Source organism: Protopterus annectens, chromosome 8.part0 (assembly GCF_019279795.1).
Source record: "Protopterus annectens isolate FY-2018-M chromosome 8.part0, PAN1.0, whole genome shotgun sequence".
Taxonomy (NCBI): Eukaryota; Metazoa; Chordata; order Ceratodontiformes; family Protopteridae; genus Protopterus; species Protopterus annectens.
The window spans coordinates 785,732,719-785,747,692 of NC_056741.1; the positions used below are offsets into that span (position 1 = coordinate 785,732,719).

The following is a 14,974-nucleotide window of genomic DNA, read 5'->3' on the forward strand; positions in this document are numbered from 1 at the left end:
CATGAGAACATTACAGTGGTACCTTATGGTATTGTGGCTCCAACACTGCAACCCTCTGGACTTTCCTGTCCCCTTCCTTCCTAGTCTCAAGCTCAAGCTTTTCTCTCAACCAAGGGTTTCCTTTTCAGGTTCCAGTCCCACCTCAAGAGCTCTTTACAGGCACTGTATTCAGGGGATGGGTTGCCTCTTTCGGTTCTGTTAAGGTTCAGGGTCTGTGGCCTCTTCATCAGATATTAACCACATCAGTGTAAACGAGATGTGAGCTCTGCTAATATTTGTACACTTCAAGCTTTTCATTCCCTTCTTCATCCCAGGCCTCTCAAGATTTTTGCAGACAATACCACAGTGATGTGATGTGTCAACAAGCAAGGGGAGGACAGGGTCCAACCTTCTTTGCAGACTAGCTCTTCAGGTCTGGAATCTAGCTGTCCAATGTCAAATGACTCCTACAAGCTGTTTACATTCCTTCAGAGCACAATCTAATGGTAGATTCTTTGAGCAGGTCTAGCATACAAGCTCACAAATTGATGCTTCACATGGATGTTCCTGGACATTGTCCATCAGTGACGTATTCCTTGGGTAGATTTTTTTGCCTCCCCTCTGAATAGATAACTTTCTGTATTCTGTTCCAGAGTCAAAATTCCTTTGGCTTGGAAAGTGAGCTAAGTGTCTTTCCCTTGGAAGGGGATATTTCTGTATGCCTTTTTTTCCTTCCCCTTTCTCATTTTTCACGAGTCTTTCACCAGATCTGACAAGACTCTCCCAAAATCGTAGTAGTGACATCCTATTGGCCCAGACATTTGTTCAGCCTTCTCTCTCACTTGGCCAAGGGCTATCACCACAGGTTACCTCATTGGGTGGACCTTCTCACACAAGACAAGGGATCTCTTATCCACCTTCACTTGCCCACTCTTCAGGTGATGCTGTAGGTGATGGGGTTTTGATCCCTTTTAGGCACCTCTTTTCCAAGGATTTGCTTTAGGTCCTGCAGGAGGCCAGGAAGCCCACTACCAGGAAATTGTATTTGTCCAAATGGAACAGGTTTTCTGTCTGGTGCCTCTCTCGCCTTCAGGATCCCTTGTCTGTGGAGGTTCCTCAGATTCTGTTGTTTGTGTGATCTGTTCCTTGCTGGGTTGGTATATTCTTCAGTTAAAGCTCACCTGTCAGCAATTTCTGCTCATCTGCACTTGACTCCTCCTCCTCTGAAATTTAGATTTGACATCAGGCAATTTCATAAAGATGTCCTTCATATCAGACCTCCCAGGAAGCCTGTTCCACCTTCCTGGGACTTCACGTTTCTTGACAAAATTGACTCGTGCTGCCTTTGAGCCTGCTTCTTAAGCTTCCTTATAATATTGTACTTGGAAGACACTATTTCTTTTGGCTCTTACTTCAGCCAAGAGGGTGTCTGAAATTTAGGCTCTCATGGCTGTTCCTCCTTTCTTAGTTTTCCACAGAGACAGGGTGTTTCTTTGCACTAATCCTCCTTTTATGCCCAAGGTCGTCAGTGAGTTTGTCCCTTAATCAGTCTATTACTTTGCCTTCCTTTTTTCCTTCTCCACAGTCTGCCAGTGAGAAGGTTCTTCACACCTTGGATTTGCATAAACAGCTCAGATATTATTTGGGTAAAGCTAAAGTTATTTGTAAATTTGAGCAGCTTTTTGTTTTATTTGATCCCAGGTCTTTTGGTTTAGTTGTTTCTAAGCAAACCATCTCTTCCAGAATTTCTAAAGCATTTCTTTTTGTTGTTCTTTTCATAGTAAATGTATTTCCTTATCAGTAATGGCTCACTCTGCTGGGGCTGTTGCCTCCTCTGGTGCTTTTTTCCAAGGGGTTGGATACAAATTCCATCATTGAGGCTGCTACTTGGCCTTCTTTTCAACTTCACCAAGCATTATAAATTGGATGGAATTTCCAAGGCTAGAGCTGGCTTTCCCATGGTTATCCTGCATGGGTTTCTGTAGAGCTTTTCAGTAACAATCTCCTCCCGAGTTTCCTCTTGATCTTTTGTACTCTCCCTTCAGTTATGAATACTGCATTGATGATATGGAAGGATATGGTACAGTTGTGTAAAATCTTGCCATAACCGTAGATGTCATTCTCTTCACTGTTGCAGTATTTGCTCCCTTCCTCCTTGCCCACTCTGCTTTAGCCTGTTCTTATTCGCCCTTCTGGCCAAGGGGCTGCTCTTCCTTTTCTCTTACTGGAAGCACATGTTCTTCCTTGTCTCTAGGGATATTCTGTTTCTCTTGGGGCTTTTTCAGTTTTGTGTGTGTGTGTGTGTCCATACTTCACATTTATGCCTTACGCCTTGCACTGAGAGCGTGTGTGATGTACGGTGCCCCTAAGTACTTAAGACTTTGGTGTACTGGCTGGGCATTGGATTATCCTTGGCAGGTTATCCCTTCAGTTATAAATACTGCAAAAGTGAAGAAAATGGCATCTACTGTTATAGTAAGATTTTACATGACTGTACTTTCCCCAGAACAATTATTGTACTACATAACTCTGTTTAGTTCCTCATACCTGTATGGCATTTAAAGAATTTTGCAAATATAAACAAAGATAAACACCAAAATGTCCAAACAAAGGTTTGCAGTATTAAGCGAAGTCAAAAGCTAATGCCCACCAGAAGACAATTTAATGAAGCGCTTTTCATCTGCACTATGTGCAGACTTCTTCAGACATACAAAAAAACTTTTAAAAACTTCCTTTAAAAACATTTAAACTGGTGTCATGGACCAATCTTAACACACAATTAATTAAGATGATTAGTTAGGGCTGCTACATTGATTGTTAGCATGCACCATGAAAGTAAGGTCAAAATAAACTTTTATGCAAAACCCTCCATGAATAACTAGAACAGCGATTGTCAAGCACATTAAAGAAACTTGGTGACAAAAGCATAAACTTGAAAATTAACACAGTAAAAGTGAACAAACCAAAACTCATACTAAAAATCTTAAACTTATATAACAGATAAAATAAAACTAACAAATGTATATAAGCAAATTACAGGAGATATATACATAGTTTATTAATGGTAAGACAAGGAAATTACTAACCATGATATCGTACCCTCACCTTTTCAAACTTTTCAATTTAAGAATACTACTTAATAGAGCAGGACTCGTTGAGACCTGGAAAGATACAAGCGTTCAGTTTGATTTGCCAGGTAAGTTCTAATTCTTCTAACAAAAGGTGTAAAGGTGCCCCCCTTCTGTCATTATTCACCTGGTCTATTAGTAAAAATTTGAAACTATGATTCTTATATTTTAAAATATGTTTGGCTAATGCATTGTCTAATTTGTTTCTAGTTATTGCATATTGATGTTCATAAATGCGTTCGCGGAGCCTACGCTCGGTTTTTCCGACATAGAACGCAGGACAACCTTGACATACTGCCATAAGTTGCAATTATACCTGCTCCTTTCCTTACATTGAAAATTCTGTGTAGTGACTCTATTAGTCTCTATTATATATTTAAAATAATTACAACTTTGGCATTTGTACATGCCAACAGTTCTTGTAAAGTTAGAAACAGATTGTTGTAACAGTGACTTCAAGTTCTTACCTCTTCTACACGTAATAATGGGGTGATCACCAACTTTAGTTGCAAAAGTGGGATTACTCATAAATAATGCCCAATTTTTCTTTATGCTCTCAATACATTGATAACTAGATGAATTAAATGTCAAAAAGAGTTTCGGACCAAAGTATGAAGGTTTATCCAAGTGGATTACAGTACTCCCTTCTGTTGGTGAGTGGATGTTAGTGCCTTGGTTCAACTGATGGTGTTTTATGGTCTATAAGGGTTTATAAATGCCATTAAGTCTTTTAACTGTAACTTCCTTAACTAGTTCATCAAGGAGTTTTATAGGGTATACCCTATGAGTGAACACACTCACAAGTAGTTCACATTTTTATGAAAATCATCGTCTTGACTCACTATACGGGCTGCTCTAACAAGTTGACCTTTTATCACTGATCATTTCTGAAGACTAGGATGACAGCATGTGAAATGCAAAAAGGAATTTGAGTATGTGGTTTTCCTATGGATATTAGCTACTCAATTACACGCTTCACGATTTTTCGACAATAAGATGTCTAAATAAGTTGTTGTTACATCACTATAAGAAGAAGTGAAACTCAAAAAGTGTGTAGAGTTGTTAAATTTATCCAACATCATATTACTGATGTTGGTATCATCTTTAACTAAAATAAAAGTGTCGTCCAAATAGCGAGTATAAAATGTGATGTATTTCATTAGTTCAAGATCCTTAAACACAAACTCAGTTTCCCAGTGTGCCATGACTGCATTCGCTATGCTCACCCCACAAGGGGAGCCCATGGCAACACCCTTGGGTTGCTCAGACATCCCAATCTACAACAGTAGTCACTATAACTAAAAAGTAACTAAAGAAACACAAAATCACTCACAGGCCCAACACACACACACTACGCTAACAGCGAGGGGAGGGATATAACTTTTAGATTAAACTCTAAAAAAAGTAAATATACCAAAGGGGAAACCTACACTTTCACACAAATAACCAAGAAAAAATCTTAAATTTTACAATTTAAATACTGAAAACTAGCACTTAGCTTGAGAGCTTGAGAAACAATCCGGTCACCATGCGCGGCAAACGAGATCTGAGGTCATGAGGGTAGAGCAGGGCATTATGGGTGAGGGGAGGAGCTGTGAGCTTGGATCCATAGCTGGTAAACCATGCCGGTTCGGATCCGATATCGGATCCATAACCCACAGGTTGCAGACAAATGAATACACCTACTCAGATGGAACGTTATGGTGAGTACATAACTTCTAATTTTTGTAAATAAAAATTCTCACCTAACATGAAAAAGTTATTGTACAAAATTATTTCAAGTAGTTCTACAACCATAGAAATTTCCATTTTGGTGGCTCCGTTTTTCTTGAGCACAAAATTGACCCATTCAGTGCCAGTGTCATGTGGTATACATGTGTAAAGGTCCTTCACATCAACCGTGAGGAAGTTGTTACTTATCAATTTTCTCAAGGAAAGACCATGAGTCCTTACAAATCTCGGTTTTTAAAACAAGATATTTCTGTATTATAGAGTCAGCAAACTTGGCACATGGGTAGGTAGGGGAACCTCGACAATTGACTAATGGTCTCATTGGGGGATCAGTGATGCTTTTATGAATTTTTGGTATACCAAAAAGGTATGGAAACCTTGGGTAAGTGGTGGTCATGTAATTGAACATTTTCTGTTCAATCCTACCTTCAACAAACATGTCCTTTATGCTGCTCTTTATAGATCTTGCACTATTAACTATTAATCGAGATGTTTACGTTCAACTTTACTAATATGGTCGTTCCTTTTATGCTTATAAGACTGCTTAACCCCTTTGCCTGATGTCTAACTCGCACATCAGCTCACAAATTTGTACTAGTGGATGCAAGGGGGGGTTATATGTACTGGCAATTCTAAATGGGTCAGTATCTATTCTGTCAACACTGGCACCCATCATCAAGTTAAAATTCAATTTCCGTGAAAATAACTTGACGTCAATGATAGTCTTAACCAAGTCAAATTTCTGTTCAGGGACATAAGTGTAACCTTTAGATAGAAATTCAACAAGGTCAGCAGAGACAACAACCGAAGAAAAATTATACACTTTAAAATTGTCTGTAGAGTTTATAATAATGTCAAGCTTAGTCTGCGAACAAGCAAAGGTCCAAGACATACAGGATTTAATGTTTTATGGACTGTGCAGTACCCAGAGACTTTGATCTAACTGTTGACCTTACCACACACACTGATGCTAACATTGATTTTGATAATCATAATCTTTATTTAGCGAATAATAATTCTCACTTCACCGATAACAGCTTAACTTTAAGTGACTTGGAATTGTATGATGGTGATTCCTTGGACCATAGATTAGACAACAGTGTCACTAGCAGGGAAACAACTAAGCCTGACATTATTATAAACTCCACAGCCGATTTTAAAGTGTATAATTTTTCTTCGGTTGTTGTCTCTGCTGACCTTGTTGAATTTCTATCTAAAGGTTACACTTATGTCCCTGAATAGAAATTTGACTTGGTTAAGACTATCATTGACGTCAAGTTATTTTCATGGAAATTGAATTTTAACTTGATGATGGGTGCCAGTGTTGATAGAATAGATATTGACCCATTTAGAATTGCCAGTACATATAACCCCCCCCCCCCCTGCATCCACTAGTACAGATTTTTGAGCAGATGTGCGAGTTAGACATCAGGCAAGGGGTTAAGCAGTCTTATAAGCATAAAAGGAACGACCATATTAGTAAAGTTGAACGTAAACATCTCGATTATATTCGAATGCAAGATGTACGCATTTGTAAGCCCGACAAGGGTGGCGGGCTGGTAATTTTTGATAATTCAGGTTACCATGAACGCATGGTTCAACTTTTAGATAGTCCTTCATACTCACCTAGTTCACTTTCTCAGGTTAATAGAGCATATAGATCTATAAAGAGCAGCATAGAGGACATACATGTTTGTTTGAAGGTAGGATTGAACAGAAAATGTTCAATTACATGACCACCACTTATCCAAGGTTTCCGTACCTTTTTGGTATACCAAAAATTCATAAAAGCATACCTGATCCCCCAATGAGACCATTAGTCGATGGTCGTGGTTCTCCTACCTACCCATGTGCCAAGTTTGTTGACCCTATAATACAGAAATATCTTGTTTTTGAAACCCAGATTTATAAGGACTCATGGTCTTTCCTTGAGAAAATAGATAAGCTAGCATTTGGTACAAGTAACAACTTCCTCACGGTTGACGTGAAGGACCTTTACACATGTATACCACATGACACTGGCATTGAATGGGTCAATTTTGTGCTCAAGAAAAACAGAGCCACCAAAATGGAAATTTCTGTAGTTGTAGAACTACTTGAAATAATTTTGTACAATGACTTTTTCATGTTAGGTGAGAATTTTTATTTGCAAAAAATGGGTGTTGCCATGGGCTCACCTTGTGGGGTGAGCATAGCGAATGCAGTCATGGCACACTGGGAAACAGAGTTTGTGTTTAAGGATCTTGAACTAATGAAATACATCACATTTTATACTTGCTATTTGGACGACATTTTTATTTTAGTTAAAGGTGATGCCAACATCAGTAATATGATGTTGGATAATTTTAACAACTCTACACACTTTTTGTGTTTCACTTCTTATAGTGATGTAACTACAACTTATTTAGACATCTTATTGTCGAAAAATCGCGAAGCATGTGATTTAGTAGCTAATATCCATAGGAAAACCACATACTCTAATTCCTTTTTGCATTTCACAAGCTGTCACCCTAGTCATCAGAAACGATCAGTGATAAAAGGTCAACTTGTTAGAGCAGCCCGTATAGTGAGTCAAGACAATGATTTTCATAAAGAATGTGAACTACTTGTGAGTATGTTCACTCATAGGGGATACCCTATAAAACTCCTTGATGAACTAGTTAAGGAAGTTACAGTTAAAAGACTTAATGGCATTTATAAACCCTTATTGACTGTAAAACACCGTCAGTTGAACCAAGGCACTAACATCCACTCACCAACAGAAGGGAGTACTGTAATTCACTTGGATAAACCTTTATACTTTGGTCCGAAACTCATTTTGACATTTAATTCATCTAGTTATCAATGTATTGAGAGCATAAAGGAAAATTGGGCATTATTTCTGAGTAATCCCACTTCTGCAACTAAAGTTGGTGATCACCCCCATTATTACGTTTAGAAGAGGTAAGAACTTGAAGTCGCTGTTAAACAATCTGTTTCTAACTTTACAAGAACTGTTGGCATGTACAAATGCCAAAGTTGTAATTATTGTAAATATATAATAGAGACTAATAGAGTCACTACACAGAATTTTCAATGTAAGGTAAGGAGCAGGTATAATTGCAACTTCAAAATGATGGTGTATATGGCAGTATGTCAAGGTTGTCCTGCGTTCTATGTCGGAAAAACCGAGCGTAGGCTCTGCGAATGCATTTATGAACATCAATATACAATAACTAGAAACAAATTAGACAACGCATTAGCCAAACATATTTTAAAATATGAGAATCATATGAGAATCATAGTTTAAAATTTTTAGTAATAGACCAGGTGAATAATGACAGAAGGGGGGGCACCTTTACACCTTTTGTTAGAAGAATTAGAACTTACTTGGTAAATCAAACTGAACGCTTGTATCTTTCCAGGTCTCAACGAGTCCTGCTCTATAAGTAGTATTCTTAAATTAAAAGTTTGAAAAGGTGAGGGTAAGATATCATGGTTAGTAATTTCCTTGGCTTACCATTAATAAAATATGTATATATCTGCTGTAATTTGCTTATATACATTTGTTAGTTTTATTTTATCTGTTATACAAGTTTAAGATTTTTAGTATGAGTTTTGGTTTGTTCACTTTTACTGTGTTAATTTTTAAGTTTATGCTTTTGTCACCAAGTTTCTTTAGTGTGTTTGACAATCGCTGTTCTAGTTCTTCATGGAGGGTTTTGCATAAAAGTTTATTTTGACCTTACTTTCATGGTGCATGCTAACAATCAATGTAGCAGCCCTAATTAATCATCTTAATTAATTGTGTGTTAAGATTGGTCCATGACACCAGTTTAAATGTTTTTAAAGGAAGTTTTTAAAAGGTTTTTTGTATGTCTGAAGAACTCTGCACACAGTGCAGATGAAAAGCGCTTCATTAAATTGTCTTCTGGTGAACATTCGCTTTTGACTTCCCTTAATACTGCAAACCTTTGTTTGGACATTTAAAGAATTTTGTTTCATAGTTGGTTACTTCCTTGAAAGCATTTTTTGCTAAAGTCCTAGAAGCACATCCATATTAATCTTGTGCTGTTACCAGTATTTTTACATCACTTAAATATGTTATACTAATCACATGACAACTGCAAAGCTAAGTACAAACTAATCCACCATACTTTTATTAACAGAGTATTCATCAAAAACAGAAGTAACAAATTTCAACAGTATAGCATTCAGCTTTTTAACAAATTGAAAATTTTAGTCATTGGATCACTTCATTCACAAATAATTTTGTATGTATGTAGAACATTTGATTGCCCATAAGGTCATATATATATATATTCCCCCCACCCTCAAAAGTCTTGGGCTAACTGTGTTTTATATATGAGAAAGCAATCCTATATTTGGTGAAGGACCAACCTGTGCCGTAGTGTTTATAGAATTCTGGGAGTCCGTCCAGCTGGATGGGATGTAGCTTGCTGTTAATTTCAGTAAGTCTTGCATACTACAGCAGCAGTTTTCCTGGTGAACATCTCCTGTAAACATTTGTGTGTTCACATAGCTGATTTGAAGAAAAAATATTACTGATTTTGTAATAACAGAAGACCATCACGCAGTAGTTATCTACTGCAGTAGTAGGCCTGTCTCTTGGATCAACTGATGTGGTAAGTATGCATGTTTTTTTTTCTTTTTCTGAAAGTAGTAACACTTATTTTTTGTGTAGTTACATTTGTAATATTACTTGCTACTCATTACTGTCTCTTGTAGCACTGTCTGTCATTAGTATGCGTTTTAATTTTTTTCTTATTTTTAGCGGTCACAACTTCTGCACTTTATAAGGAACTTCTTGAAAATGAGAAACACAATTTTGAAATTGTGAGCACAGCAGTTGCTGAACTTGGTGGTGTACCAGCTATGGTTCATCATGCTGAGATGTCCAATACTATTCCAGATGAGAAGGTAAACAGTTTTTGCAAATGCAGTGAGTTTTCAGTATTCATATTTTATGGTTATTTTTTTTCTGCATCGTTATTTGGAACATACTTCCAGCCATGGTCTTAACTGGTACTTGTCCAAGCAAGGTAGATGGTCAGCATCTGCAGTTTCATGGATTCCCAAAAATGATTAATATGAACACCTTTGAGAACTACGTTGTTCTGACAGATAATCAGTTTTCAGTTAAATAAAATATATAGATCACTTGACAGAGTGATGTCAATGGAACTATTTGAAATTCATAATGACTGAGTGAAAGGTTAGAAAAGTGAAAAGACTAACAGTTGCAACAAGAGAGTCTGATGTTCATTATTCCCACTGCTTCAGTAGACTTTAGGATTAATGGGCTGTCTCTTTCCCAAGACACAATAACCAGCCAGCTTCCAAAAGCTCTGGTTCCTTCCCACACTTCCATTGTCTGTTGATTGATTAGCTTTGAGGAGGGGAAATCAGAAGTCAGATGAGAATCATGTTTTCTTACCATCTTGTGAAGAAACTGTTCAGGGGCTTCACAAGAGTAAAAGTTGGAACTTCAGCTACTTTCTGGCAGATAAGTCCCCTTTAGGGAACCCTTCTACATAGAAATTTTTATATTTTGGTATCCATTTTTATATTAAAAAAAGTTTTTCTTTTTTTGTACTTTAATGGTTGTAGCCCTTTAAGTAACTTGGTATTTCTTCAGTTTTGGAAGTTTACAATCAGGGACTACTGTTTATAGTTTACACTGATTTGGTGGCTTAATCTGTGGGGAAATGTACTGCTAATGTAAACATTAGTGTGTCTGAACTAAAGCTTTATGGGGGAAGAGTTTTTATTTGGGGCAGGAAATTTTGCAAGTGAAGTAGCACTTGTGTTTGCACAGTGACAACTTTCCTGCCATTATTTTCTGTCAGACTGATTTGTATTCAAAAGGGATTTCTGACAAGAATTGTGTGTGGTGGGGGATTTCCAAGATGGCTGCACATTGAGTGACAGCTTGTTTCTGGCTCTCCCAGTGTGGGGCGGATGGGCAGCAGAGAAGGCCAATGGACTTGTGTTTATGGGTGGATTTCAGTGGCTGGCTGGTGGGTTCACTGCCTGGATGCCAGGAATAGAGAGATATGGAAAACCTGGAATAAGGTTGGCTACAGGGGGTGAGGGGAAGCACTGACTGGGGAGAGTTGTGCAAAAAGCAATGCAACCTTCAGACATGACTTCCAGTAACCTACAAGAAAATATAAGACAACTGCATACAGACCTGGTTGGGATAGATGAAACACTGTTGGAGTATCTCAGCACAACAAAAGGCTGGAAAAAATGGAAGAAGCTTTAGAGAGATATTCACATGAGATGATAAAGCTGCAAAAATCTGAGGTCGAAATAAAGAAAAGGATGGCTGAATATGAGACTGCTCAGGAAGAGATGTTTAAAAAAATAATAGACTTAGAGGGCAGAGCACGTAGGGAATACCTGAGATTTTAGCTATACCAGAGAAGCTGGAAGGAACACAATGCATTAATTTTATGAAAGCACAAGTAAGCAACTGCACTGGTATTCCATAGCAGGAGTTAGTTGAAGGGACACATCCTGTGTATGCTGCAAACCTGGCTATAAGAAAATAACCCAGACCTTTAATAGTAAAGATGCAATCCTACCAGCAGAAGGGGTTGATTCTGACAAAATTGTGGCAGGAGGACAATGTACTAAAAGTGGTAGAGAGCAGAGTGTTTTTGCAGAATGTTTACTCATTGTACACCAGACAGAAGAGGAACAAATGTATTCCACTATTCAGGGAATGTAGAGATGCAGATGTGAGATTCAAGCTGCTCTATCTAGCTGTCTTCAAGGTAGTCTTCCCTGGAAAGGAAAAATAATTTTTTGATGAAGTACATGCTAAGGAGAAAATACAAAAGTTTGTCCAACAAAAAGTGAGCTGTGAAACAGAAGGAGGTTCTGCTGCTTGTTCTTCTGGTAATAAAGACCACAGAGAAACTATACCTGTGAAAGCTTTTCCACTGTTTCAACAGAAAATATTATAGAGAAGGGAAGAGAGTACGAGAGTTGACTAGAAGAATTGAGAGTGCATTGGAACTGAAGCAGAGACAGGATTTCAGAGATCAACAGCAATAAATCCAGTAACTTAATATGGATTGCAATGCAGTAATTACATTTGTGAAATATCGAACAAGAAAATATGGAAATATTGGACTTTGTCAGAGTTTATTGAACTTGTGGGGGACTCTAAAATATATGTCCTACTTCATGTCATTAATGTTCAGAGAAGTGCTTTGGGAAAGGAAGAGGGAGAAAATTAAGTGTTAAGTATAGATTTTTTTTAAATAGTACCAATTTTGTGGCATGTAGTTTTCTTGGCATGGTATAAAGTAAAGTTTTTTCAGTTATTTTTAAGTGTAATGTAGATTGTAAACAGGTGCTACTGTTATTTTTCCCTTCTCCCTTCTCTCTCTCCTTGTTCAGGTTTAAGAAATGTGTGCACTGCAATGTATAAAAAAATCCTGGTTAAAAAGCATGATACTAGAGAGATTAATGTGCTTTTTGTCATTCTTGCATGGAAGACATGACTGCATTAAAGACCTTAGATTGATTTATTAAATTTTAAGAGAGCGCAAGTAAATGAAAAAGAACATTGAATATGGAGTCTTTTTTTTCTAGCAAATACATGTAAGCTCAGTAACAATTCTGCAGCTGGTCTTCATATTTCCATGGAAACAATCTGATAAAGAGAAACTGGCTGTATGGTTCTCACGTCTCCATGGAGACAATCTAGTAAAGAGAAACTGGCTACAAGTCTGTTGGAGAGTGATTGGCTGAGGGGAAAAAAGAGAAAAATTGGCTAAGAGAATAATGTTCTCTGAAAGCATTCAAGAATGTTCCCTAAGTAGACAATGTTCTTTGAAGGCATTCAGGGGCTTTCCCAAGGTAGTTAGTGTCTGAAAACATTCAGTGGTTTTCCCAGCTGGGAGAGATATAAAGATGAGACAAAACCAGTCAGCACTTAGTAGAAGTACAGGCTGCACCATGCGTCTTAGCATGGATGACCTTTCTTTTAGGTTAACTTACGTCTGTGAATGCGGCGGTCAGTTTGGGCCTTTTGTTCCTATTAGGAAGTTAAAACTTCAATATATATGAAGGTGTACTTAGTTTTTTGTTGGTATTATGTTAATAGGTTTTAGGGGGGTATACTGCGGTGGTGGTGCTGCGGTAGCATTGTCGCCTCACAGTAAGACGAAGTCCTGTTCGATTCTCAGCTAGAACGTCTTCTGTGTGGAGACATGCGTGAATGGGCGTACCTTCATTGAAGGTTGTGCATCAGGGCCGGCAACTCTGCATGTAAAAATCTACTGCCAATCATTAGCGGACCGGAGTTCCGCTGTGGCGACCCCTAACCGGGAAAAGCCGAAAGACACAACAACATTGGTGTGTGTGTGTGTTTTTTTTTTTTTTTTTTTTTTTTTTTTGAGGGCTTTCAATAGAACTAAATATGTTATAAGATCGGACATAGGCTCAAATGGATATGACAAGAAACAATTGTATAAAAGTACTACCTGCCAAACAGTGTGTCCATGTAACACAAAAGCTGGAACTAAACGTTTAACAAAAAGGTGTTGCACATAAAAGGTGGGAATAATTTTTTAATACAATGATGTTTTCTTTAAAGTCTTTAAATGTAAATGCGCTGACAGAGAAATACAAACAAGAAAGATTAGTGAACTATATTAAAAAATGTAGAGTGCAAATAGCTGTGTTACATGATACATATTTTGAAAGAACTGAACGTGAATTTGATAAGGAAAGGTATTCAGGTTGGTTATTCAGCAGAATATCTGGGACATAGGAAAAGAGGACTACTTGTATTAATTGCAAGAGGAGCTCCAGTAGTGATAGAAGAAGATAAAAAGATGATAAAGGCAGCTTTGTAGTACTAAGGTGCTACTGGCAATGGGTGAGGATTACACTGGCATGTATTTACATTCCACGTAAAACTGTTGTAATGGAGTTTAAGAAAATTCTGGGAGAAATCCGTTTTCAGCAAGAAGTATTACTTATTGGTGGGGACTGGAACTTGATTTGCTGCAGTGAGGATGTGTCTGGGGGACCCGGATGGGAAAATATAACACAGGAGGGTAGACTTTTTACAAAATTTATGAGAATAGTTGGCATTGAAGATGTGAATTCTATAATAGGAGTTTGGAGTAAATTTACATAATATTCCCCAAGATATAAAAACTGGGCTAGACTAGACAGAATTAACATTTTACAGGAATATGTGCATTTAATTGAAGGTCTTGATACCCCCCCCCCCAACTATTTCAGATCATGCATCAATAATAGCTAAAATAAAAACACAGGGTAATGAAATAAAAATAAGACATTGGCACTTTCCCACCTATCTGAAGAGAGAGGAATTTAAGGAATGGGTAGTAGAAATTATTCAGGAGTTGTTATAAAGGAGAGACATTTTTTATGAAAATATAGCTAGGGCATGGAATAAAATTAAGGTTGAGTTTAAAAATGGGTGAAAATAAAAGAAAGGGAGCTATGGTTAAGAAGTAACAAAAATTATTTAGAGGAACTGACTGTAAAAGTATTGCAGAATAGGGGGAATCTCACAGAACAAGAGGATCATCATCTTAGGGGGATCCTAAATGAAAGACCAGCACTGGTATAGTTTTTAATAGAGTCTAGAGCAGAAGCTGCCATTAAAAAAGAATAACTGGTAGAGCATATAAAATATTGTACAATAACTTTAACAATCAGAGGAAGTAAGCAATTCACAAAGAAACAATGAGAGGATATATGTATGTCTCCCAAATATGCAATAAAATCCAGAAGATTTAGGATTTTTGCCTGGAAATGTTTACATAGATAACTTTCACTACCCCAAGTAAACTCCAGAGAATTTTTCCTTGGGTACACAGTAAATGTTGGAAGTGTGAAGGGGAAGAAAAGAGGTAATTGGCAACATACTTTTTGGGTGTGCAGTGAGTTGGCGGACTTTAAGGATTCCCTGTGGGATGCATTGTTAGAGATCCTGAGAGGGTAGATTGTTCTGACGAGGGAGATGATTTTTCTGAGCTGTTATACAGAATCGGAGTCGCCTAGACATGGTAAGGCCTTGCTGTGTCTAATAATGGTGGCTGCCCAAAATGCAATTGCTAGAAAATGGAAGTCAGACTCTA

The 14,974-nt window shown here is 37.6% G+C and overlaps 1 protein-coding gene across 1 annotated transcript in view; it reads left to right on the plus strand.

Annotated features, from left to right (window-relative positions):
* Positions 1 to 14,974, plus strand: part of ASPM (assembly factor for spindle microtubules) — a 2,279,206-nt gene that overhangs the window by 937,420 nt on the left and 1,326,812 nt on the right. The window contains exon 16 of the mRNA XM_044080257.1: positions 9,613 to 9,758. Within this exon, the coding sequence (XP_043936192.1) occupies positions 9,613 to 9,758 (146 nt within the window). The remainder of the gene's footprint in view (positions 1 to 9,612; positions 9,759 to 14,974) is intronic.